Below are 27,179 nucleotides of genomic sequence, written 5' to 3' on the forward strand. Positions count from 1 at the left end.
TAAATAAATTTAAAAAAAAAGAATGAAGAGGTCTGGGGTAAAGGCTTTCCTGCCCTTTCCGTTGGCCATTCCTGACTTTGGATTGGGTGTGTTGGTATTCAAAGCTCCATGATGTCAAGGGTCTTGTCTGTCCAGTTCACTGCCACATTCTCAGTGCCTATAAGGCTACTCAGTACACAGGAGGCATCTACTGAATGGCTAAATGCATGCATTGGGGGTGAGAGGCACTTCACTTAAACAATGCCCTGATATATTTCAGAATTGGCTAGTGGCATGCCAATGTCCTGTTTGGCAACCAGATTTTGAATTTCTTTTCCTGCAAGACAGGAAGCGTCTCACTGTCCTCAGACTGTTCCCAGATCCCAGCAGAGGGACAGCAGACAAGGGGAACAGGAGGGTGGGGACAGGGATAGGACCGCGGTGGCAGATGGCCACTCTCCCTTCTCCTCTGTGATCTTCAGCGCAATAAGCAGACACTAATCTCACACACAATTCTGTCTTTGATATCCCAGCCAGATGTTCTACCTGATAAATGAAACTACTTGACTCCGCCAGCAGCAGGCAACAACTGAATCAAGAGACTTCCCTGTCTTCAGCCCCTTCCCAGTGGGATAGGGCCAGCTGGGGGAAGAATGTGTGTCTTGTTACCTGCCCACTTATCCATTAAACAAACCGGTTGCACAGAGAGACAAAGCATGGACAGCTTGCCTCTGAGCATCCTCACTCTTGCCCGGGTGGGCAGGTCACCAAATAATACAAAAAATATCAACTGATGATACCTTTGCTGTATCTTATACTTTTTATGTTATCTCAGGAGGGCAGCATAGCATGGGGACCAAGAGCACGGTTCTGGAGTCAGACTGCTTGGGTCTAAATCCTGCCTCTCTCGCTTGTTACCGCGGACTTTGGATAAGTTACGTTTATTTATTCAACACATTTTTTTTGGCACGATAACTACGTGCCAGGTACTGTTTGAGGTGCCAGAGATTCAGCCAGGATCAAAAGAAATAAAAACCTCTGTCTGTGTGGAGCTTAGATCACCCAATTTCTCCAACCATTAAAGACAGGAGAGGATAGATCCTATATTTTAGGTCATGGTGAGGGTGAAACTTGCAAGCCTCCTAGAATAGTACCAGGTACACAGTAGGTGCTCAGTAAGTACTGCCAATGATTGTTGGGACTGTAATCATGAATGTGTGTCGGGCAGGAAAGGTGTCATCGTCCCCATTTTGCCTGTGAGGGAATGCGCACAGGAGACTCAAGTGACAGTCCCTGTGCCACAGGGCGAGTCACTGGCAGAAATCAGGACAAAGCTCTGTACTTCGCTGCCCCTGAGGGTCTCTGAGCCCCTGGTGGGCACAGCTTTGGTTCCATCCACTAGGCTGCTTTAGGGTTTAAAAGTCAAAGAAAAGAAAGGCTTATAGGATGGGGTTAATGCTTTCTCAGGACAATAGCCGTGAGGTTGGTCTGGAGAAAAAGGCTTCAGATCAGAGGAAGAAAATGAGCTCCTTCCTTGACAAGGTCACACGCACGGGTAAAATGGGCACATGGTAATAATCATACATTACGACTCTCTCCCTCCACCTCCCCGGACAGCACTGCCTAGGCATGTGGGATGGGAGTGCGGTTAGAGGAGAAGATGCATTTGAATTAGAAGCCAATAACCAGGAAGGCTGCTGGGCACGGCACTTAATCAATAAAAAGAATGCATTTGGGCTTGTAGAAATATTCCCCAAGATCAATTTACCCTGAAGAAATATTTGTTTCTTTTACCAGGTTGACACAAGTGTGTAAGGGAACATAAAACCTTGATAAACACCCCCTGAAAAATATGGACACCCCCCTCGCCCATGCTCCCACCCACACCCTACGTGCTTTGCTCCCCACTTACAGAGATGTGAGTGATTTCAGACCCTGGAAGGCGTCTGGAGCGATGTCCGAGATCTGATTCTTGCTGATGTCTCTGAAAAATTAACCAGAGACTCTGAGAACATAGCTCAAGGTGTGCTATGGCCGTTCCTAAAGTGTGGACCAAGCATTTCAGGTATGCAAAATGGTGAGGATGAATTCATCACTTAATCAATTTATTTATTCAGAGTGTGCGAGCAGGGGCTTAAGGATCATTCAGTTCAACTGCCGCATGATAAAATGCTCTGTATTTGTACCACTCTCCTTGGCTTTCAAAGAATGCTCACTCGTGGCACCTTGACTTTGACATAGGGCCATGCACACGCGAGCCTTCACTTTGCAGGTGGGAAATGGAAGCCAGTTAGGTTAGGGCCTCATCGTAGGTCTCACAACCGAGCAATTATAGCATAAACAAAGCAAAAGCTGGCCTTGGCCAAACACAGCCCAAGGTTCCCGTAAGCCTCACTTTCTTGCCTCACGCCTTGGCAAATGCTTATTTTTGTCCCCAGAAGTCCTGAGTCATTTCACCTCCCCAGTGACTTTTCCTTCCTGACCTGAATGGAGGTTTTGAGCAGTGACTTAAGTCTCTGTCTGGTTCAGTGCATCTTCCAGGCCGGGTGATGTAAAGACATCATGAGATTCTCATGGGATGGCTTTGAGATGTGGGCTTGTTGCTGGCGGTCCTTGTGAGACGGGAACAAGCCCAGGGCGATGATGATCAGGGCTTTGGGATAATGTGAGCGAGAAGGATGCTGTGTGTTAGAAGGCAGCTAACCTGGCCTCGTTGGCGCAGAAGAATCTCCCTGACCCAGAGGCTGCTCACTCTGCAGCACCCCAGGGTCTTCTGAGCACCTGTCTCACTAACAACACTTTCTGGAAGAGGGAGACTTCTCTTTAGGAGTTATTAGCTCAGGGACAGCCTCGGGGTTCCTGTCCCTGGAAGGGGAGATGCTCCAATTTCCAGCTACAATGAACCTCTCTGGTTCCTTTTCTTTACCAAAATAAATCAATGGGTCTTTGCTTTTGTGGAGAAGAGGGAGAGCTGGGGTCTCGGAGGATCAACAAGGAGGAGGGAAGGGAATATCGAGAAGCAAGAACATCTAAGCAGATTCCTTAGCAGTTGCCTCCAGCGAGGCCAGACGCCCCAGCCCCACAGCCTCTTAAGCTCAGTCCTTCTGCCTGTTTCTCTCCTCCTTCTACTATCCTTCAAAAGGGCCGCCCAACAACCTTTGCCTAGTCCTCTGCTCCCTTCCCTCCTTGTTTCCAAGACCTGCGAGTTGAAAGATACTCCACAGGTTAAGGTTTCTTAGGCACGGCTGTCGAGCTTATCCCTTTAGCAGGCGAGATCTAACAAATCCACGGATTGTGCTCGCAAACTAGTCAGCTTACACTGGCCTTTTCTTCAGAGCTCTGCTTTTGTATAAGGGTCTTAACAAGCAAATGCTCCGGATTATCCTAATCTTGCTAGCCCTCAGCCTGGCTGCCTAGCAAGGCATTTCAGGCAAGCGTGCAGGGTCGGTGCTCGGATCAGACTAGTGAGAAAGCCTCATTGGTTTATTTCTTTGGTGTTTTTTTTTTTTTTCCTGACATTTTTAATGTGATGTCCCTTCAAGGTGTCAGAGGAGGTTTTGTGACCAGTGGGGAAGCCCTCTGCTTTAGCGTTGTCAGGGCAAATTCATGTCTAGTTCAGAGCTAGACTCCTGCATGCACCCATCTCTAAGGACAAGGTGAGATGTCTCGTGATTTGGAGATGCTGGGGAATGGAGACCGGAGAAGTGATAGTTTAGCTGGGAACTGACCCTGGTGGTCACTTCATCTTAGTTCTTCATTCTGCAGGAAGGGAACAGCAGCCACAGGTAAAGGACCTGTAGCCACAAGTGACTGGACACAGCGATTTGGGTACAGAGCTGGCATCTCCAGTCTCCCTTCCATTTCACCGTGATGGGTGCAGAAGATGGTGGCCCTGGACAGGAAGGCAGACCGGGGAAGGCTTCAGTGCCCACCCATCTCCACGCTCAGGGGGTCCCAGAGCTGACTTCTGGTGTTTGGGTTGCCCTCGATGACCAGTGGTTCTCAAACCTCACTAGGGTGTTTATTAAAATGCACCCACAGAGGGTCTGATTTGGCCCTCTGGAGAACTGGGGTTAGAAATCTGCATACGTAACAAGTTTCCAGATGATTCCCAAGCAGGTGGTTTCTGAGTCTTACTTTAGACCAGTATTTCAGAATCTGGTCTGTCTCAAGCCTACCCCAGTCCCCTGGGGCTTGATAAACTGGACGGCGGAAAAGAAGCGGCCTTTGCATACAGTTCAGAAGAAAGGTGGTGAATTCCAGTGCCGACGAGGGGCAAGCGGGGATTATAAGCGTGAGACACTGGGAACTGGTGGAACTCGTGGAATATTGCTCTATCTTAGAACGTGGGAGGGAAAGAACTCAACACCTCTGAAGGTTTGGCCTTCAAGTGTCAGCGCTCTCGGTTAACCAACCCTGTAAGACTGGGGCATCCTCTGTAACGTCTGCTACTCTCCCTGCAGGTGGCGCCTGTATCTTGGTACTAGTTTTCACCTGGAAGTACGTTTTTTACACTAAGCTGACCGCTAGAAATTCATCCTCTTCAGGGACAAAGCCATTCAACATTGAATCAAGCCATTCAATCAAGGAAAATTTTTTTTTCTTTTTGTCATTGGAGATAAGAAGAGGATGAGGTTCACTCACAGCTGAGGGAAAACTTTTTTCTGTGAGATATCAGAGATAAACTGGTCACGTATACCTAGGAGGAGTTCACCCTTAGGGTTTTAAATTCCATTTTCACCAGGGACCCTACTTCTCCAAAGCCCTCGCACTTCAGTCCGGGTTTCTGAAGTTCTGTTAGTCAGAAAAAATTTTAAGTGGTCTCTCTTCCCTACCGCCATCCCCTTGGTTGGGGGTGGGGGGGTGGGGAAAGGGCATCATAGTAAATATCAATAGCATCAGAAGTGATCCAAAATGAAATTTACTTCCCAGGTCGTGACGGAGAAGATCTTATGAATTTTGAATGCACAGATCATGGCAACTCCAATGGGATGGAGAAAGGACAGTAAAACATAGTCACACTCTAAATTACCTGGACTTCGCAAAAAATTAGAGCAGTCACTTAAATCATGTAAGAGATATAGGTTGGGGCAGTGACCGAACTTGTCATTTTTCACTGAAATTACTATCTGGCTGCATAATCAAGCTGGGCTTTAAAAATGAATTGGGGGGGGTGCATATGGGGAGTGAGCTGGAGAAGCAGGGAGGCCAGGAGATTAATGGCCCAAGGTTTAAATATTAAGGCCTGTATTTATACAGCTCCTCCAGCAGGAAGGCTGCCAAAGGGAGGGAAGGAGTATGTGCTTAGAGCTGGCGCATCATGTTGGTTTCTACTTCTGGAACTGTACCAGGAGAAAATCTTGTTTGGTGTGGCTTTCCAGGGAGATGGGAAGTTGGCTTCCTAGGATCTGAGGGTAAAGCGTACCAATGCCACTGTTTCGCAGGGATGTTTATTTTTAACATAAAAGGAGCAAGCAGACACTTAACCTCTTTAATGCAGGCCCTCCTACTCAAGGGAAACCGATGAATCAGGCTGCGGTGCAAGGGAACAAAACCCAAGTCCATGCATATTTCTACCTGCCCTCTCTCTTTTCTCTGTGTGGGGGGCCAGAGGGAGTAGGCAGGCGCAATGAAAGCAGCACCGTGATTACTGGGCTATAATGAATGATTTCTTAGCCTGGAAAAGGGACGGGAGCCTCCCTCCTAGGCTCTTATTATCTGTGATGGCAATGGCTGGGTTGTTTCTGAATCCTACTAGCCTCCCTTCAGAGCACCCCGCTCTGAGTGACTCACAGATCCCTGCTCAGGGTGGTCAGGTGATGGGGAGGGGTGGTGCTGATGACGTTACCACGATGGCAGGGACGAGGGCCGTGAGGCTCAGATGCTGTCAATGGAGTAGGGAAGGTACACTGCAGGGTTGGTGTCAGCAGGTACTGATAAGCTGCAGTGATGGCGTGGTATTGGATATGGTGGTAACGGCCATGCTGGGGATCATCATATGGGCAAGGGAGGTTCCAAGGCTTCTTATCTCACTTAGAAAGATTAGAAAGTCCTTACCATGGTCTAAAGAGCCCACGGGAGCTGGCCCTTATCTACGTCTCCAGCACAATCCCCACCACTTTCTCTTCATTCACTCTGTTCCTCCTCTCTAGTCTGCAAACCATCCATGCGTATGCTCCTGAGAACTCCTCTAGACTCACTCCCTTCCTTCACTCAGGTCGCTGGCACACAGAGGCCTTCATGGGTCAACCCATCTAGAGACCACCCCTCCATCAATCTCTAGCCCCTTCCCTTCTTTTGTTTTACTTTCTAGTACTGGTCAGTTTCTGACATTTACTGGGTTTTATTTCTGTGCCCTCCCACTCAAATACACAAGCTCCATCAGAGGAGACTTTGTTTTAGTTCACCCTCTACCCACAGATCCCAGCACAGTTCTTTGTTCCTGATGGACACTGGCTAAGAATTTGTTAGATGAATGCGTGCATGGTGGTAGGGATGCTGGTGACGGTGCTGTAGGATGATATAGGGAAACGGCCACATCTCTACTGAAGCTCCTACTTGAGGTCCGCATCCCCCAAACCAGGGGACAATCAAATGGTGAGATGGGATTGTTTTAGGCTGACACAGCCCCACCTCCCACCCAGATAATTTTACTTCACTCTAGTTGGAGTCGCCCTTAGATCTGAGGTGCCTAAACCCATACACCGCCCCATCTGAATGCAGCACCCTGGTCTTACCTCCCCGTCTTGGGAGCCATTCCAGGTCTGACACTGCACTCTCCTGAGGGTTGTGATGCAGCCTCTCATCTGGGCAGCCTGCCCACTACACACAGTACCCCCCGAACTGAAAACATTTGGGCCCATTTCTCTCCAGGGGAGACTCACATTCGCTTCAGTTTCTTGTATTGGGTGAAGGCTCCAGCGGGGATGGATTTGATGGAGTTCTGTTCCAGGCGTCTGAGAAACAGAGCAGAAAAGAGTCGATTAACCATCCACCCATCAACAAATGGTTGCCGGGGGCCTTGAGGACAGGATGGTCTCTCCCATCAGGTGGCATACATCCTTAGATGAGGGAGACTTGGTAAACACCGTCCGAAAGCCAGAGACTGGGGTTCTGGTGTGTGGGGCAGCCAGCTCAGGGTCTGATACCCCTGGGAGAAAGCTAGAAAAGATGTCTTCTCCTTGAGCATATTTGGTTCTCGTTTACGATACGTTGTCTTTGGGAGGCAGCTGTCATCTTCAGAAAATGCTGTCGGAAGTAACCAGAAGGCTGAAAAAGTCAAAGGGATAAAGAGAAGGAAGAGTAAAGACAGATGGACAGAGAGCAATGCCTACCTGTTCTGGAAGCATGTCACCATTCAGTGAAAACCTCCACCATCCTGCTGTTGGGGTGCAGTACAGGCAGAGACTGCATTTCTGGTCTTTTCTTTTTTTTAATGGAGGTATAATTGACATGTAACTTTAGTTTCAGGTGTACAACCTAACGATTCAGTATTTGTTTCTGGGTTTTTCAATCGGCTGTTCTAATATGATGAAGAAATAGCCTTCAAGTCTCTAGGCTCCCAGCCTGACATTCATCACACTGGCTCCCTGATATCCTGAGGGCCCCAGGGGCCCCGAATGGATCACTCCCCTGGGTTGCTGCTACAGTCTGTAGCTTTATGGCCTTACGGACTTTGCTGAATTGCTCTCTCTCCTATTACTCCGGAAAGAACAAGAGATGCTGCAGGCCCAGGGCCCAGAGCTTCCTTGGAAGAGAAGGAGCATGGGGAGTGAGCAAGCCTTTTCATCCTTCATTCTTTCATCTATCAAATGACTTCCCGCCACCAAGAACAGGTGTGGTGGGAAACAGGCATGAGCGGAAGGCGGGGCCCGCTATTAGAGGTGATGAATGTTGGCCTGGTCCACATCTCCCGCCTCTCCGAGGTGTGGATCTTTTCATCACCTCCTCATTTGGCATGGATGATCCCCAAACCCTCTGCTGGGAAGACACAAAAAAGTGTGTGTGTGTGTGTGTGTGTGTGTGTGTGTGTGTGTGTGTGCGCGCGCGCAAGGGGAGGGCTGGGTGGAGCACAAGGCAGACATGGGAGGAACTGGCTCCCTTGGAGGCTCCATTTGGAGGATGCACACTTCTGGCTGGGATGAACCCATTCATCTTGAAGAGTAATCCCCGCTGCAGAAGAGGGGAGGCAGTTGTATTAATTTGTGCCTCTGCAATCTCATCTTCATTGGGGGAAAGAGAGTATTTGTTACTGGAACCACTAATGGAGCAGTCTGCCAGCAATTTTCCCATTTCAAACAACATCTCAGCTGCTAACGTGGAATGGTTTGTCAGGCCTACCCATAACACAGACAAATCACTCTCCAGGCCGAAGGAAGGGGGTGAGGGGGGTGGAGAAAGAGGAAGGGTGGCTGCGAGGAGAGAGGGAGCATCAGGACAGATCATTCTTGGCTGCCGGATGAATCGAGTCTACAAATGAGGCTGCCACGGTCTATTAAGAGAGCCTCTTTGGGGCCGGAGGGGCCGGGGAGTGTGCTCTATCGAGCACGTGGGCATAGGCTGGCTGGACAGCAGCCTGGTTGGCCTGTGGTGAGCCAAAAAAGCATGCCACGAGGTCGCAGAGGCTGCGGGCTCCTGGATATAGCCACCCACGGAGGCAGCAGACCCGGGCAGGCTGCCTTGACTGAGAAGTTCCAAGGACATTCTCATTTCCCAGCTGAGCAGAGTTCAGGGATTTCTCAGCCAAGGCAGCAGCTCTGTGAACCTCTGGGGCTGCCAGTCGGGTGGCAGATGCTCTCCAGGAATCCTGGGGTTCACCTGCCATTTTGGCAGGGGGATTGCGGCTGGAGGATGCCTCTGGAGAGAGCCACTGTCTGTAACGATGGCAATCCCCTCAGTTTCTGCACTGCTCCCGGCTGCAGGCCAAGAGCCCAAGCTAGTCAGGTCAGCTGGCTGACCGCGCAGTTCCTAATGAATAACGTCCACTTTAGCAATGGGTGCAAGAGCTAAGGGAAGGACGAAACAGTGAGTAGGATGTGATACCCATCCCCAAGGAGTTTAATCATCTGGTGATAGAGACCAGCCCAAGACGGTCCATCACAGAACCAGATTTTATTGCTAACCTAACAAGAAGAGTTGTCCTTTGTGGAATCGAGTTGGTTTAGGTCTATTATCTCTGTGAATCCTTACACTTCTGAGGCAAGCTGTGTTGGCCCTACTTTGTGGACAAGGAAAATAAAACCTACATGGATCAAAGAGCCTATCCGAAGTGCCAGAGCTAATAGGTGGCGGAACTGGCATCTTCCTCTTTCCGTCCATTGGATGCACTGCCTTCTCTATTTTTTGAAAACAGAGAAAGTGAAGTCCATATACTAAAATAGCTTTCCCAAAGTCCCAGAAAAGTTTAAGGGGTGAAGACCCCAGTACTCATTCTGAGACATCATGCAGTCTCTGCAGAAGTAGGTATGTTGTAAAAAGGCTGTAGGAGTTGAGGGAAGATGGAATATAGATGCATGTGTGTGTATACACACACACACACACACACACACACATATATAACAATATATGTATAAAATATGCAAATAGACTGCAAAGGTGTGGCTTTGAACAAAGAATTCCCATCTCAGCCTGTTAACCCTGGCAGGGACGTTGCTGTGTATCCTGTACGCTCTACCCTTGCACACTCTGGGGATGGTCTTTATTTCTGCAGTCTCTCTGCCTCTTATGCTGCTGTGGGTACCCGCTGGACAGGCAACACCCTTACAGGGTGCCAAGGCCAGGACATGATGCGGGTGAGCCTTGCCCCAGGGGGTATTAGAGCTTGTCGGTGTACTTCAGATGTAAAGTTAAGGCAAGGGTGAGGACAATGACAGTAAGAGCTACTAGGTATTAGCTTGGACTTGTAAGTCAGGCATCACACTAAGAGCTCTGCACCGTACATCTAACTTAGTATTGACACCTCTCTGAGGCAGATCCTGTTTGTTATCACTACTCCCACTTTAAACATGAGAACACCGAGGCTCAGAGACGTTAAGTCACTTGTCCATATTCACAAAGCCAGGAAGAGCTACAGCCGGGACTCAAACTCAAGTTCATCCAATTGGAAAGCCTGCACTCTCGGTCACTGAGCTTTGCTGAATACCGTTGGCTGCTGAGGCACCTCTATTCCTTTAGTCATTGCCCACTTATCCTCAGGAAAACTGCCCCTCGGTCAAGGAAGGAAGTCTGGGGTGTGTGTGCACACGCACGTGTGTGGGCACACACACAGGCTCTATGCAGCAGCAGCCTCTGGTGGGGTTTACATGGCTTGGAACAAGCATGCAAAGATACGTACTCCCAGGGACAAAAATTCAGTGTGAAGGACAAAAAGCATCAGCAAAAACTGTCACATTTAGGGATGTGTCTGAAGCCAGCGGCTGTCTTTGGTCTCTCTTAACTGGCACATGTGTCTTTCTCTGGCAAACATTCTTCCGGCTGCAAACTGATTTAATAGAACTAGCATAAAAACAAACATACAAACCAAACATCTGAGCGTCTCCCGGCGCTGGTAGAAGCAATGCGAACATCTGATGGGGGCTTCAGTCATTTGCGTTCTGTATTGATTTGCCCTAGTTCCTCAGTGCTTCCTTAATGATCTGTCATTCGCAAACACGCGACTGAACACAATATATTTCTAGCAACACATAAGTCAACGTGATGCCAGAGGGACTGGCAGGGGCATAGCTAGTGCAGGGCCATGGCAGCAAGTCACCTGATAAAGAGTTTCTGGAGCTGGATTCGAATATCGGTTGCAATAATGGTGGACATCTACCATTGATTGAGGGCTTTTTATATATCAGACACCGTGCTCTTCACACACTGGCTCATTTTATTCCTTCAGCAATACTACAAAGCAAGTAGTATCACTAATATAATAACAACAGAGATGAGGCATGTGGGCATATGTGACATGAGTCATTCCTAACCAGCTTTGCAGAGCACCTGGCATTGCCTACAGAAAACCGAGGTGCAGACACAGAGCCAGATTTGCTCTTCTTATTATATGCGTATTCTCAGATGCCTCCAGCAGACAAATCTTTGTTGTCAACTTAGAAAAAAATGAGAACTTGAGACTAAAGCATTCTATCATGTCACATATGTAACATGTGCACAAGCTTTTTCCTTTTAGATTCCACTTAGGAGCTTTCAAACGTTGTGCTAACTTTCTATGCAATTAGGTTATATTATGTAATCTTCATGGAGAATCTCGAGTAGGGACGATGAGCCCCATTTTGCAAAGATGGGAACTAAGTGAAACATGAGATGTTAAGAAAGGTACCCAAAGAGGCAGAACCGGGATCCAAACCCAGGACTATCTACCACAAGGCTCTGTTCTTAATTATTCTGCTGCCTGATCAGCTTCACCTTTATCCCACCTGCCTCCAACCCACCCCATCCCCCCTCCTTCCACATGGCAGCCCCCCAGAAACCTCGTGTCCTCAGAAGAAGATGTGGTATGTATATACAATGGAATATTACGCAGCCATAAAAAAGAACAAAATAATGCCATTTGCAGCAATGTGGCTGCAGCTAGAGATGATCACACTAAGTGAAATAAGTCAGAAAGAGAAAGACAAATACCATATGATATCACTTACATGTGGAATCTAAAATATGGCACAAATGAACCTATCTACAGGTCAGAAACAGACTCACAGACATACAGAACAGACTTGTGGTTGCCAAGGGAGAGGTGGAGGAGGGAGAGGGATGGACTGGGAATTTGGGGTCAGTAAATGCAAACTATTACATTTAGAACGGATAAACAACAAGGTCCTACTGTATAGCACAGGGAACTATATTCAATATCCTGGGATAAACCAGAATGGAAAAGAATATAAAAAAAAGAATGTATATATGTGTAAAACTGAGTCACTTTGCTGTACAGCAGAGACTGGCACAACCTAGTAAATAACTATACTTCAATTTTTTTAGAAAAGGAAAAGAATCCCGGATGTTGATGATTTCCAGAGCCCTCCAGCCCTTTTGCTCTGCTGGCTGCTTTGTTTTTAAACTTTTCTCTCTTTTTAAAAATGTCCCTGGTGACCAGTATCATGGGGGCATATTTGCTTTGTTTAGCAGATAAACCACTGTTTATCTCCCCACCCCAGATAAACAGTGGGGTTGAGGTGAGGCTAGGTGGAAAATGGGGCTACCTTTTCCCCTACATGCTTTTGATTTAGGATTTGACGTTTACGTCCATCCACAGCCTTTCTCTGGCAACTAAACTTACCTGTTATAGCCAAGGGCATGAGACCCGGGATGACACTAAGTGGAGGTACAGAGCAAAAATGGAAGAAGATGGGACAGAGATGAAGATGAGGTTCTAGGTACAGATGGCCCCTGTCGAGCCCTGAGGCCAGGAGGGCGGAACGAAGACCACAGAACAGAAGAACGTGTGGGCCTCTGGCTCTTCCCAGAATCTATCCCTGCTGGAGGCTGGAGCGGGTTCAGAGAAACGACATGGAGCAGCAAGAACAGTGCTGTTGGTGGGAGCTCAGTTTTGAGGAAAATCTGCAGTGAACTGTCTCACTGTGGGTTCTCTGGAAGAAAGCTGTTTTTAGAGGAATTGGCTCTGCTATTCAGGGAGACCAGTGCACACTTCTCTGAGCTGCCTTGGCTTTGAAAAAAATCTAAAAGAGTCTGCCAGATTGCTTTGCATGAGAGATAGACCTTCCTTCCCCTGAATGTTGGGGAGTGCAGAACCCCTCCCAAGGTTCAAGAGCATCACTACCGGCTAAGGATTGCACATACAGGGAACAGAGAACCAGATGTGGTGCAAAGCGACGCTAAAGAGAAGGAGAAATCTGTGTTATATAGGTGGCTATGGACATGAGGTGGAATTCTTGATGGTAAAAAGAGAAGTCATGTTCAGATGTCTTTGGGATGATAAATCAGACACTTCCTGTGCATCTTGGGGTGCATGCTACAGTTTCTACTCTCTGCTCCCTCTTTCTCATCTTTCAACCTCCCCCACCTGCTGGTCGTCTCTCATTGATAAGAGGATGAATTTTAACGGCTCAAAAGACATTTAGGGGCTTCCCTGGTGGCGCAGTGGTTAAGGGTTCACCTGCCGATGCAGGGGACACGGGTTCGTGCCCCAGTCCGGGAAGATCCCACATGCCGTGGAGTTGCTGGGCCCATGAGCCATGGCCGCTGAGCCTGCGCGTCCGGAGCCTGTGCTCCGCAATGGGAGAGGCCACAACAGTGAGAGGCCCGCGTACCGAAAAAAAAAAAAAAAGACTTTTAGGCTAACACACAGATCCCCAGGCACGAGCTTCGTTGCCTTAGGGAACAAACAGGTTTCCTCTGCAAAGGTCTCTCTTACATGTCACCTCTCCCAGTATCTAACCAGAGAATCTTGCCTCATCTGCTTTAATGCCTCAGCTTTATTTTATCACAGAGGAGAATGAGACAAACACAGCAAGAGAAGTTCTAGGCAATCTGTCTGGTGGGTCGTGTGTGCCGGGTCAACAGGGGCAGCCTTATTTGCATGTCTGCATACATTTGCATGAAGATGAGCTATTGCCACGCTCAATTCACAATGCAAGTGTCTAGCCTAATTCTTGAACCTGTTCTCTCAACCATAATCTTCAAAGAACTGACGGAGCTTTATGGAGGGATCTTCTGCAGGTAGCTTCAGCTCCCGTGATGTGGTTTCCAACCTTTCTCACCATGCCTAATATAAAAGTGGTGGTAGTAGTAGCTGCAGTTGTAGTAAAACAATACCAATCGCTGCTAACATAGTATATCCTATGGGCCAGACCCAATACTAAGCATCTGATAGCATATATTCATTTCACTTTCACACAAACCATTAAGACGGTACCACTAGCCTCTGAATTTTTCAGTTGAGTAAACCAAGACTCAGAAACGTTATTTGCCAATGGCGGAAAGGCAGGGCAGAGCTAAAATGTGGGTCTGCCTGGATACACGGTCTACACTCTTAAGACCGTGCTTGCTGTTTGCGGCTGCTTATTTTTAGAAGTACTCTAGCTAGGTTGGCCATTCCCAGACTTCTAGATTTCATAGGCTAGGTGGTTACAGACCTCTTATTTTGTCAATTAAGGCAATCTCTGTATGTCTATTATACATAACACTTATATATAGACTTATATTTATAATTATATAATAATAATGACACATATGATTAAACACATATTTATATCACACACACATACTCATCCTTCAGTGGCCATCATTTTATAAAATGAAGAGTATTTTTAACAACAATGATAACAGAGTAAGGAAGTCTAGAAATTTAAAATAAAGGACACTTCTTGAAATGGAATATTTTTGCTCAATGCAAAAAGATCACATTGTTCTTGTTATTCTTTTTTTTTTTTTTTTTTTTTTTTTTTTTGCGGTACGCGGGCCTCTCACTGCTGTGGCCTCGCCTGTTGCCGAGCACAGGCTCCGGACGCGCAGGCTCAGTGGCCATGGCTCACGGGCCCAGCCGCTCCGCGGCATGTGGGATCCTCCCGGACCAGGACACGAACCCGTGTCCCCTGCATCGGCAGGCGAACTCTCAACCCCTGCGCAACCAGGGAAGCCCTGTTCTTGTTATTCTTACTTGACCTCATTTAAGGAAAAACTCAGTAATAATCAGACAGCCTTTCAGAAATAACTAGTCTAGCTTGTCAACGTTCCTTTTAAAATTCAATGTCCAGGTGTGAGCTCAATGGCCCAGGTATGGTCTGGCCTCCATGGGTCGCATCTCCAGTGGGGACGTCTGTAATTTCTCTCCCCCAGACACCTGAGCTGTGTGCCCGTGAGGCCCAGGCTGGAGGTATAGGGATGTAGAGTGGGAGAGGCAGGTGGGCAGGCCCGAGCTCCTGAATCAGGGCAGGCGTGGGGACGGCTGTGGTCTGAGACCTGGTCAGCGGAAGGTCTGTGGTTGCCAAAGGGAAAAGATAAAAACTGGCAGATGGAAGGGGAAAGGAACAAAGCGGGGCAGAGAAACAAAGCAAGGTGCTATGGGAATCTGAAATGAGATGAATGTTGGCAGGAATTCTGTCTTGACACCCTTGTTGGGAGGCCCAGAGTCCTACCCTGGCATGGATAGAGGGAATGGCTCTTGTAGTGAGGAGCACAGGGTTAAATGGGTAGAGAAAGAGACTGGGCTGGGGAGGAAGGTGGGAAGACTGTGGGTGCAGAGAGGGAAAGAAGGGGGGGTGGATCAAGGGAGGGAGAAAAGAGATGGGGGAACGGTACAGAAAAGGCAGAGAGGAGGGACAGGTGTAGGGTGAAATGGGGGACAAAGGGCAGGGGGTGGGTATGGGCGGGACAGGTGTGAGGTCTAAGTGAAGTCCCAGGAAGGAAGGGTTCTCCAAGGCTAGAGCAAGGGACCACAAGGAGTGAAGGCGAGTCACAGCAAAGCACAAAGGGAATTCACTGTTGGTTTTTGCTAAAAGAAGACTGACGGCTGAGTGAAGGTGGAGGAAGGTACAGAAGGTGTGGATTTCAGGGCCAAAAGAACACACGTGGCTGACTAGCTGCTGCCTGCAGGAAGGGTGTGGAGGCATGGGTTGTGTCCACTGGGGCTGGGGAAGAACGTTTGAAAGGGAATCAGAGAAAAGCTGACAAAGCAACTGAAGAAAGAAGAAACAAAGGCTCCCCTGTTGTAAGTTGTATGTTTCTTCTCATCTCAATCAGGGTGAAACCAAAGTCATTAAAATGATCTGGCCCCTCATTACCCCTCTGACCTCATTCCCTGACACTCTTCCTTGTGTTTCCTCCATTCCAGCCACACTGGCCTTCTGGTATACCAGGCACAGTCCTACCTCAGGGCCTTTGTGCATGCTGTCCCCTCTATTTGCAATACTCTCCTCCAGATATCCACTTGCTTTTTCTCTCACTCACTTCTTTATTTTTCTCCACAGAACCTACCATCTTCTAACATAATATCTAATTCACTTTGTTCTGTTTATTGTTTGTTGCACTGTTCCCTCAACTAGAATGCAAGCACCATAAAGGCAGAAATTTGGTCTATTTTGTTCACTGCTGCTCCCTAAGCACAGAACAATGATTGGACCACAGTGGGCTCACAATAGATGTTTGTTGAATGAATGCATGAATGAATGAAAGGGTCAATGGGTCATCTATTGGAATGCATTGGGAACAGAAGGGCATGCATAAGAGGAGAAAGAGGAAGGGGGGAGGGGAAAAGGGAGGAGGAGGAAGGAGAGGAGGGGGAGGGGGAGGGAGAGTAGGGAGAGGAGATGATGCAGCAGAGAGGTGAGGGAAATGTATACAATATCTTTTATTTGGAGGGATTTTATCTAATGATGTTTCTAGTTGGGGGGGTTCCATCTAATCATGTGTTTAATAAAGCCATCTGAAGATGAAGGTAGAAATGAAAACAGTTATTGTCATGTAAAGAGTGACCTTCAGGTCAATGTTCACTGACCCTCTACTCAATCCAGAATGAGACACTGGCCATTTTCTAACATATGAGAGAAGAGTGGACAAGATTAAGCTACGGGGACAAACAAATTTTACTGGAGTTTTGGATACCTGTGCACACACATAGACACACACAATCTTGTCTCATTACCTAAAGGTCTAATCTAGACGACAATAATCTGATTTGAAATGATTAAGAGCTCAGTCTCTTGCTCAGTAATAGTAGCTGTGAAATCAGTTCATTATTTGTATACTTTCCTCCTCCACCACCATTTTATAGAAGGCTTGCCCTTCTGTCAAGGGCTATATTAAGTGCTTTACATGTGGTATTTCATTTAGTTTTCACAATGACCCGTTCAGTAATACTATAATTATCACATTACTATAAATGAGAATACTAGAGACGAGGGAGAGCAATTGTTTTGCCCATAATCACAAACAGCTAGTACATGGTAGAGCCAGGATATAATCCCGGGGTGACTCTAGGGCAGGGACTGGCCAACCTTTACTGCAAAGGGCCAGACAGAAGATATATTAGGCTTGGTGGGCTGTAAGTTCCTTGGTCACAACTATTCAGTAATGCCCTACAAGAACAGTCATAGGCAATACATAAATGAATGGGTGTGGCTGTGTTCCAATAAAACTTTATTTACAAAAATAGGTGGTGGACATACTTGGCCCACGGGCTGTCATTTGCTGACTGTGCTCTAGAATCTACGCTCTTGACCCCTGAGCTATCATACCTGGGAAAGCCTGGAAAGAGAGCAAAGAGATTGCTGAGTGCTTTCAACAGTCAGCTCTAACAGCCCAGCATGCCGCCAGCCTGTGGGGGACTGGATGAGACCAAGAGGCGCACTCGCCAGGGACAGAGGGCGGCAGACAGGCACTTACATTTCAACGATGCCCTCTGGCAAGTTGGCGGGGATCTCCATCAAGCCCTTCCCTCGACAGTCCACGATGTTATTACTGCAAGTGCAGGCTGAAGGGCAGGAGATGGAGTTGGCATTGCAGGATGGAGGCTCTGAGTGCGGGCCTGTGGGACCAGAACACAAGGGTCAATTCACGTCAGTGTCAGCAGCCGCCTGGGCTTCTGTGTCTCTTAACCAGCTTCCCAAGGAGGCAGCGTTACCTGATCAGCTACCTGAAAAATCATCACCAGCGAACATCGGCCCTCAGCTGGGAGACACAGCTGCCGCTGGCTAAACATTCAGCCAAGAGGAGAGAGTCTACCCTTGACCTGACCATTTCTAGATTGTTCCACTCGCTCTGTCATCCCCTCATCCTTAGTCTTTCAGAGACAGAGTTGCTCTCAGAATCAATCACACATGAAAATATGCCACTGGTATGCAAAGAGCATACACTGGGACTACTTTTTCAGGGAGTCCAATGTCTGAATGACATTCCAGGGTTTGGGGCTTTTATCTGGGGCTTGGATACCACATGTAGACACACCTTCATTTCTTTCTCAAGTGGCTGGAAATCACTATCAAAACCAAGTGGGAAGAGAAAAGGTGACAGAATTTCCTCACTTGGGGCACTGATGTTGCCCAAGTGTCAACAGAGCCATCAACAGCGACATCCAAGGCCTTTTCAAACAGCTTTTATGTCCAAAGAACATGCAAAGAAAACTTATCTCATTAGAAAAAAAGTGAATAAGTTACTACATATTTTGGAATCTTAGGTTTTTTTTGTTTGTTTGTTTTTGTTTTTGTGCCGTACGCGGGCCTCTCACTGTTGCGGCCTCTCCCGTTGCGTAGCACAGGCTCCGGACGCGCAGGCTCAGTGGCCATGGCTCACGGGCGCTCCGTGGCATGTGGGATCTTCCCGGACCGGGGCACGAACCCGTGTCCCCTGCATCGGCAGGCGGACTCTCAACCACTGCGCCACCAGGGAAGCCCGGAGTCTTAGTTTTGTTTGAGGTGAGAACCCATATGAATTTATCACAAAGTGGTAAAAAACCCAAGAAAATGGCAAGGAAGGAGCTTATTTAGAAAGCCGAATGAAGATAAACATATTAGCAAACTAACTCAAGATTCAAAGAGTCATAAGAATCTTAATCACTTTCTCTGGTGGTCACACCAAATTGCTAACAGAAGTAAATTCAAACATTTTAAAGACACTGTATAACAGCTATGACTGTTTCTTCAAAGTAAGGTAAGAATCGCAAACCTGTGGTTAGTCTTTCAACTGTGGACACTGTGGTCCAAAAGGTAAACTCAACCCAATGGCCTTCTCAGGACCTTATCCCATTCCTGGGGATCCAGCTAGCAGGGATGATTTCAATATCTTTCCAGATCCACCTCCCTGAGCAAAGGGCCATGGGCTGAGACCAAACTCAGACGAACTCTGCAAACATCCTCACTGCTCAGATATGGACCGTCTGGCTGGGGACTCTTGGAGAGAGATTAAATGTGAAGCATGGAAAATATCTGTAGGCAAAGATGATTTTGGTTTGGCCCCTGGAGAGGCTGAGGCTGGGAAGCCAGAGCGAGTCTAGCTACAGTGGTAGAATCAGAGGACTGACCGGGCCTGGGGCAAGTCCCCGTTTGGACAGTGAGTGAGCCTTAAAGCAGAGGCTCCCCTCTCCACGTTCAACAGTCCCTATACTTGGGGGTGGTTCTTCTGCAAGACTCAAATCGATGCCTATGGCTTAATTTGGAACATTTACTTTGCCAGAAAGTGCAACCCAGTGGCCAAAGATTCTTACTTCCCTTGGCCTCGCGTTCACACACACACACACACGCGCACACACACACACACACACAATTTAAAAACATCCTCTTGAGTGGAACATTCGAGCAAATATTCTTGTCTAGGGTACAAGGACTTCAAACTCTCCAGTGTCACACTAGTGGATCTAACAGAGACCATGGAAAATGCCAGAGAGATGACAACTTACATTAAAATCCCCAAGTGGAACATTCTCTGAGAGAGAGGTGGTGCTGGCTTTGTTCCAAACTGGGCAAGTCTTTACATTTCTGATAAAATGACAACCCCAGAGAGCCAGCCTGTAAGAACCTCAGATCAGGAATGAGACTGTTGTGGCCAAGAGTGTGGGCTCTGGAGTCCCACTGGCTCAATTTGAACCCTGGTTCTATCCTATCCTCCTTATGTCCCCGTGCCTCAGTTTTCCCTACCTGTAAAATGGGGAAAACGACCATACTTACTTCATAGCATGGCTTTATTGCTAAGGCAAAGGAAATTTAATGCACGTAAAATATCAATATTTAGAAGGGGCATTGGCAAAGAGTTAGCGCTTAGTCGTGTTATTTGTTATTGTTTTTGTTGCTATTATTATGATCATTATTTTTGGGCTGCACCATGTGGAACACAGAACTTCCCAGACCAGGGACTGAACCCTCGCCCCCTGTGGTGGAAGCGTGGAGCCTTAACCACTGGACCACCAGGGAAGTCCTGTTGTTATTATTAATAATGGGTCTGGCTCTGCCACGAATTGTCTACAAGACCTCAGGCAAGTCACAGTACCCCCGCCCCCGAGTTTTACTGCTGCCATCTTGGTGAAGTTTGGACTGCGTGACTTCTGAAGTCCTTTCTGGGTCTAGAGATCGACTGCTGTTCTTCAGAAAAGTGGAAACAGAAGGATCAGAAGACACCTAAAAGCTTTCCCTCCTCTGCTGCATCTCTTTGCAGGTGGCAAAGAGGATCTACAGTGGGCAGGGCTCGCGTCCCCTCACCTGCATCCTCCCAAGGAGGCTGGGAGCGCCAGGACTGCAGGCGTCAGGGCTTTTGAAGTGTAGATGGTACTCCCCAAAGAAAACTGCCATGGCTGGCCCTGAATATCAAGGGGCTCCGGTGCCTGACCAGCCAGGGAGACACGCCACATCCCGCACCTTCCTGGATGGGAAGCATCGGGGCTCCATCAGCCCTGAGCCTGAGCACTTGTCTTTCCATCCACTGAGGCACAGGGCATCAGAAGGCCATCCCTCTTTTGATCTGTCAAAATATTACTTAATGGGGTGTGTCAGAAAAGAGCGGAAGAAAGGCATTATGTTTTAGGGCTCACATGGGCCACAGAAAGTTCTGAAGTGGAGTTTCTTCAAAGGTACCCCTTCTGACTTCTGTGCTGAAATGAATTCTGTTTCAACCAGACCCAGGCTGCAGCCTTGAGTCCCTCTGGGAACGAGCTGTGTCTTTCACAGGGTGGCTCTGATTTGGAAGAAAGGGTGTGCTACATTGCAAAGGATGTTGTCAAGGCCAAACAGGATTTGAAAAGCTTCCTTAACCAGGTTACTAACGACACCTTTTATCACGCAGAGAGAAACAACGGTAATTATAGTCTCTGTCAGCATCCCGGGCTGGCAGCTCCCCAGCTAGGTATTCACACGTGGCAAGGATGCTACTCTCTGGTTGAAACAAAACACTTCAGGTTTAAGCCGGGGTTGAAAGATGAGTTTGCTTTCCCTGGCAACATTCCCCCTTAATCAATGCTGGAGGAACCAAGCCTATTTCCCTCTGGGCCTCTGAGTCCTGTGTGGTGGGAGTCCTTCCCCTTTGCTTTCTGTCTCTGGACAGAGTGAGACTAGCATATAAGTTCTACAAGGTCAGTGACCTTTTCTGTCTTATTCACTATTATATCCTCAGTGCCTAAAAGAGGGCCCGGCACAAAACACTCAATAAACACACCTTGGGTGAGTGAGAGGATGAATACATGAATGAAATTGCCCCAGAAGCCTTAGAGACATGGGGACGGAATGCCACCAAGCTACGGAGGTGAACGATTCTTCTGGAAGGACCGTGAGGGGAGGCGCCCTGAGTTCTGAGTGCCCTGGGCACTGGCCCATAGCATCAGCCTCAGAGTGGGGAAACGGAGTGGAAATGGGTGGACAGGACTCTCGTGACCGAAGCTCAGGTCTTTCTATCACAGCAAAGGCCATCTGTCCAGTCCCCTGAGGCCCCCTCTGAGCCTAGCTCACCTGCACAGGTCAGGTGTCCTAGGTCCTCTGTCGGCCTCTGTCAGCAAATCCATCCCTCCCAGCCTTTCCTGTCCACACACATTGAGGCTAAAGAGAGTGACGCAGGAGACAGCAGATTTCCAAGGGGGACAAAGCGAGGAAACACCTACCTTTCTACCCAGAAAATTCTATGACTACGAGCTAGGAAGAAGAGAGGAACGCGAGCAGGGTTTTTAGATTGGGGTAGAAGGAGTCTCTGCGTCTCCTTGATGGAAAGGGTCTCTCTAGGTGTGTGCCTACCTGCATGCACGTGTGTGTCCCTGTTGTATAATGCGTTCTCAGGGGGGCTAGGAATCCTCATGGTCCTCGAGGGAGCCTGCCGGCTGGTACCACTGCCTCTTCTCCCTGGCACAGCAAGCGCATTGATGAACCAGCCAGCAGACCCCCTGTCATGTACTTTCTAAGACGTTCTCTTATAAACTTAGGAGTGCATGTGGGCTTGTTCTTCCTTTCTTCATTTTAAAATAAGTGCCCAGGGGCTTCCCTGGTGGTGCAGTGGTTGAGAGTCCGCCTGCTGATGCAGGGGACACGGGTTCGTGCCCCGGTCCGGGAAGATCCCACATGCCGCGGAGCGGCTGGGCCCGTGAGCCATGGCCGCTGAGCCTGCACGTCCGGAGCCTATGCTCCACAACGGGAGAGGCCACAACAGTGAGAGGCCCACGTACCGCAAAAAAATAAATAAATAAATAAAATAAGTGCCCAGGTTCTCTGCTCTCAGAACTCTTCCATTCCCAGTGCTAAAATGCTACTGCCCTGGGGTGGAAGGATGTCCTGATCAGAGTAGGGAGATGGGGATGTGGGCCGAGTACCTGTCTCTCTTCTGGGGGCCCATCTCACCTTTCCTTAATCACTGCAGCTCCGGAATTTCAATCTGGAGCCAAAGCCACCTCTGTGCCTAATAAGGAGGTAGGTGAGATGCCCGGCCTCCCTTCAGATGTCTCCTAAGACTCCCTGGACTGTGGCCTGATGTCTGGAGGGAGGGCAGAGCAGAGCTTGGGGGGAACGGAGGTGCTGGCCCTTCCCACTCTTACTGGTCATCAAGGGAGCTGCTTCCCAGCCCAGGGGGCTGTCAACGAGCGAGAGGGCAGGAACGTGTTCCCAGCTAGACCTCTCACAGGGCAAGTGCCTGTGGTCACCGGCATGGACATTGTACCAATTATCCTCCCTCTGCTGACTGCACAATTCTCCCTCCGGGTCTGAGAAAGAAGAAAGATGGAGAGGTGACCGGGGATATGATGACTGCCCAGCTCTGACCCCATCTTTGTTCTTCTGCTCATTGGCAAATGGGAACGATCATCACCCTGAAAGCCAAAGGCTCTAACTTGTCTGCCCAGATGAGTGGGGCAGAGGTCACCGAGCTCCAGACCCAGGGAGGGCCATGGAGATGGTGGGGGAAACAGAAGCCCTGAGAGAGGAGTGTACCTGCCCGTGGACACAGTCGTGGCCAATCTAATAATGACCATCATTCTCATAATAGTAGCTAACGTTTATAGGATGTTTCCTACGCACTGCATTGCGTGCTTTGTATATATCCCCTTACTTGATCCTCATAAAACCCCTGTCGTAGATCCATTATTATTATTCCCATAATAGAAGGGCTCTCCTACCATCTCCTCTGCCAAAAAGACACCCACCATGCCTCTCTATTGCCATGAAGTGGAAAACCATCAAAGCCTTGGAATCTCAGGAAGCAGGAAAGGAGGCTCAGGGGTGAGACACGTATTGTGTCAGCTACCCTGGAGATGGCTGGACACTCTTGCATTAGAGCCGTTGTTTCTTTCTGTCTTTAAAGAGGACTTCACCCAGTAGAGTGTGGAGAGTTGGAAAATCAACTGGCCTCGTGAGCGCGTGGAAATAAATGAATTCCAGTATTCAAATTAAGCATCCCTGTTGGCCTCTGGTCTTTCAAAAGCCAACAACAGACTGCAATGACAATGGGACTTGAGCAATTATGATGAGAATATAAATGAACGTGATTTAAATACCAGAGGCATGATAATTTGGAGAATGCCTCAATAAACCTAATAATCTCATTCCTTCAATGTCCAATTACGGTGTTTTAATTAAAACCTCCTAAGGAAATGGGTGGCTAGTCATGGCTCACCTTAATTAACTTTATACCTAGTAACTGGTCTCAAATTAAAAAAAAAAAAAGAAGTAGAAGGGGAAAGTTTCTTGTTTCCAAGGAGATACACCTATTTCATTTTTAATAATAACTGAGGAAGAGTTTGTTGAGAGGCTCTTAGGATGCAGCACTATTCTAGGTATTGGGGCACCGGAAAAAAATGTAAGACATGGCCCCTTATTACTAGAAGACAAGATTAATCTTCATGAAAATATATCTCACATTCAAAGGCAAAGGACAGATACATGTGAAATGGGTGGACAAACCAAGGGGTTCAAAGATATTCAGAGGAAAGAGATAACTGACTCAAGAGGTCAAATATTTAGCTACTACCCTTGAGTTACAAATTGTAACTGGTAGAAACTGTCTCAGATTAAGGGATCAGAAAATTGACACATGGAAGACAAATCCTAGAGTTTAAACTCCAAGATAAGCCCTTTAGCTAAGGGTGGAAAAAAAATTCAACTTGCAACTCACGTGAGCCTAATCATGGCCAAAGCAGAACCTTTTCTCCAATCTGCTGTATGAACTCATAAAGTCCACTGAGGGACCCTTCTAGTCCTAGGGCCCTAACTTCCCCTTAAAACAAGGAAAATGAACAGAGAAATCCTTTCAGCAAGAGCTAAAGGAAACCAAGCAGTCCTGTTGCATATCATAGAAAACTGTTAATAATAAATAAAATAAGAGTCTCCCACCCTTGTGAAAAATGCCCAGCTGTCTCCCCAGGAGAGGAAAATAAATGCCCTCGATCGAAGGGGACCGTTGACAGAGGGGATGAATTTTGCCAGAGTGCGCCGCCAGCAAACTTCTGGGTTAGCTGCGGTGATAAGGAACCAGTAGGCCAGACTTCTGGGGAGAAGAGGCTGGGCTCCAGACAGCCAGATTTGATTCAAAGGCAGATATCAGGGACTTGGGCAGGCAGGGCCCTCACAGGCTGAGAGAGATAAAACTCTTTCCTGTCTCTGGAGTCATGCGTTGGGTGAATTTTTCGATACCGTGTAGGGGCGCAGGGAGGTTTTTCTAAGGCTGCCTCAACAGGGGCCACTGGTGATGGATACGCATAGGGATGGTTTAATTGCTGCCCCATGCCTTTCTTTCTCCTGAGCGGATGACTTCTATTTTCTAAGAGATGTCCATGCTCCTCCTTTCCTGACTGAAGTCCTCCTCCTGCGGGTTATGGGAGGAATAGCTTGGATGAGGAGGGACCCTGGTGGTTTTGCAGCTTTAAACAAGGGCCATCAGGTCTGTCCCAAACCGCCTCATTCGGATGCCTCGCTGGGCTCTGCCGTGGGGCAGGCCCTGCACCCTCAGAAGTGGGCTGCGTCTCATGGTAGGGGGGGTTGGTCGGTACATGAAAATAGCCCATCTCTTTGACCTCCTGTGCGTGCACAGGCTGTCTTGCTCCACGCTGCTTCCTCTTGCATCCCTTTTATCACAGCCTCACCACCTACCTTGAACAAATCATGAAAGACGTAGTACTTTTGGGAGAGAGTGCTCCTCCTGAACTCCACTAATGAGGGCGGTTGTTCATTCGTTACAGATGTTCAATTCACCAGTTCTCCCTGCCACTGTATCTGACTGACTTTTCAGAACGTCGCCCTGCACGGAATCCTATTTTGAAGCCTTGAGAGCCTGGGAAAAGCATCTAAAAAATTCCCCCACGCATAGGGGCCCTAATACGTCACTCCCCTAAATTCATACTACTAGTGAGAGGGTGGAGATTAACAGCATATTCATGTCTGCAGTCTGTGGATTAAATTCTCGTGTCCTTAAAAGACACCTGGCCTCGTATGAAGAAGTTACAGCCCATCACTAGCAATGGGCTTTGATAGCTATAACCAGGGGATATGATAAAGGTCATAGTCACCTATGTAACTATTAACCCACCTGTGGGATCCAGCTTTTTCAGAGGAGGGAGACCTGGGGCAGTAACATTTCCAGGACCCAGGAGGATCAGCCTCCCGGCCCTGGGTTTTGAGTCCTGACTGCTGCTGGGTAAGCAATGTCTCGGCACTCCCTTGATGGGAAGGTGCTTTCGTGACGAAGCACCTTCGTGTTGGCATTCGTGTCGGTGTGCAGCTTTAAACTTTGTACCCACCCATAATAATGTGTTTTAACCTCCTCCCTAATTAGTTTTTCTCAATAGCTTTTGGATGACTCCTGCACTCTATAATTATTTCTTTCACTGGCACTTATGCCGATATTGTACCCTTTTCCTAGTAATTACTGTAATTACAGTCACTATATTTGAGTTGGGTGTCTGTGTGATAAACGGTTTTATTATGTGTTTGATGGAAAGTGATTTCTAAGTGGGCGTCTATAGCAAATTGTTGAGGTACTGCTCTGAAACATGTTAAAGTGTTTTTGGGTATTAAATGACTTGATAAAGTTGGAACATGACAGGAGAAAGCAGCAGAGCAGCCTTTAGAAGCCACTGGTTCCCAATTCCAGGACTGAGTTCCTGGATCTCAGGAATGCATCTTTGGGGAACTCCTCAACTGAATACTCTTTTTTTTTTTTTTTTTTTTGAGGAAATCAAGAGGTTAGCTTACTTCCTTGCCACCAGAAAAGGGAAGAATGGATGGGATTGGGCAATGTCAATGAAAAGTAAAAACAAACAAGCAAACAACATTTAGGACCCAAGGCAAAGGCGACATCCTCTGGGAAACTTTTCTCAGGTCACTCAGCCACCTCCCATCCTGGAGAGATGAGCTGCCTTCAGTCATGTGCAAGCACAGCTCTGTTTTCAGCACTACATGGGCACCTGTACTTCTATTACAGTTCGATTACCCACAGATCAAACTCTCGTGTTTGCTCAGCATTTTGTGGGCCCACTAAACTATAATAATTAAGCTCCACTCATTAGCTCTTACCAAGTGCTGTGTATCATGCTAAGTGCTTTATATGCATTATTTCATTGAATCCTCCCACCCATCCCTGGAGTTACGGACTACGATTTTTTCTATTTTGCAGACATGCAGTAACTTACCAAAGTCACACACCATTAAGGGACAGAGCTAAGATTTCCAGCCAAGCAGGCTGACCTCACAGCCTCTATTAGCCTGACTCTCAATTTCTAGGAGCAAATGGGCGATAGGAATGGGTTTGGCCAATGCTAAAGCACCTAATGGACTCTGAGGCTTAACAGGAAGTGATTCATGAGCTCCTTGAGCATTTTCCTTTATCAGACGGCAAAAGCTTCTTTTCTGGAACACACGGAGGCACCTTAGAGTTCTTTAAGTGACTGGCGAATGCTGGGGCAACCTGCGAGGCTCCACACCGAGCTCTGGGGTGTGTGTTCAAGGCCCAGGTGATGTTAAGGAGAGCTCACAGGTGGGAGAGTCACAGGACAGGAGGGGAGGGGAGTGGGGGGGTCACCTCACCTGGGCACACGTACTCCTTCTTCTGCACGTCCGCCACGTTGAAGCCCCTCAGGTGCACAGGAGCCATGCAGAGAGTGAACTGGCCAATGGTCCGCCGCTGTCGCAGCCAATCTGAGAGCCAGGCCAGGTGACAGTCGCAGTACAGGTGGTTGGAGTGGAGGCGCCTGGGAGAGGGAGGGACAGAGGGAAGATGCCGTCACAGCAGGAAGTGGGGAGGGTGCCACCGTCTGAATAGAGTGGGCTGAACCTCCGTGCCCTTTGCCCAGTGTGGCAGTC

The 27,179-nt window shown here is 48.0% G+C and overlaps 1 protein-coding gene across 4 annotated transcripts in view; it reads right to left on the bottom strand.

Moving 5' to 3' along the window:
- Window positions 1-27,179, bottom strand: part of SLIT3 (slit guidance ligand 3) — a 609,805-nt gene that overhangs the window by 116,592 nt on the left and 466,034 nt on the right. For 3 of the 4 annotated variants that reach the window (XM_073802783.1, XM_033853549.2, XM_073802785.1), the window contains 4 exons: window positions 26,904-27,067; window positions 17,314-17,455; window positions 6,864-6,935; window positions 1,892-1,963 (listed from right to left, as the gene is read on the bottom strand). In XM_073802783.1, coding sequence (XP_073658884.1) covers window positions 1,892-1,963; window positions 6,864-6,935; window positions 17,314-17,455; window positions 26,904-27,067 — 450 coding nt within the window. The remainder of the gene's footprint in view (window positions 1-1,891; window positions 1,964-6,863; window positions 6,936-17,313; window positions 17,456-26,903; window positions 27,068-27,179) is intronic. The other variant, XM_073802786.1, reaches the window with a different exon arrangement.

Source organism: Tursiops truncatus, chromosome 3, assembly GCF_011762595.2.
Source record: "Tursiops truncatus isolate mTurTru1 chromosome 3, mTurTru1.mat.Y, whole genome shotgun sequence".
Taxonomy (NCBI): domain Eukaryota; kingdom Metazoa; phylum Chordata; class Mammalia; order Artiodactyla; family Delphinidae; genus Tursiops; species Tursiops truncatus.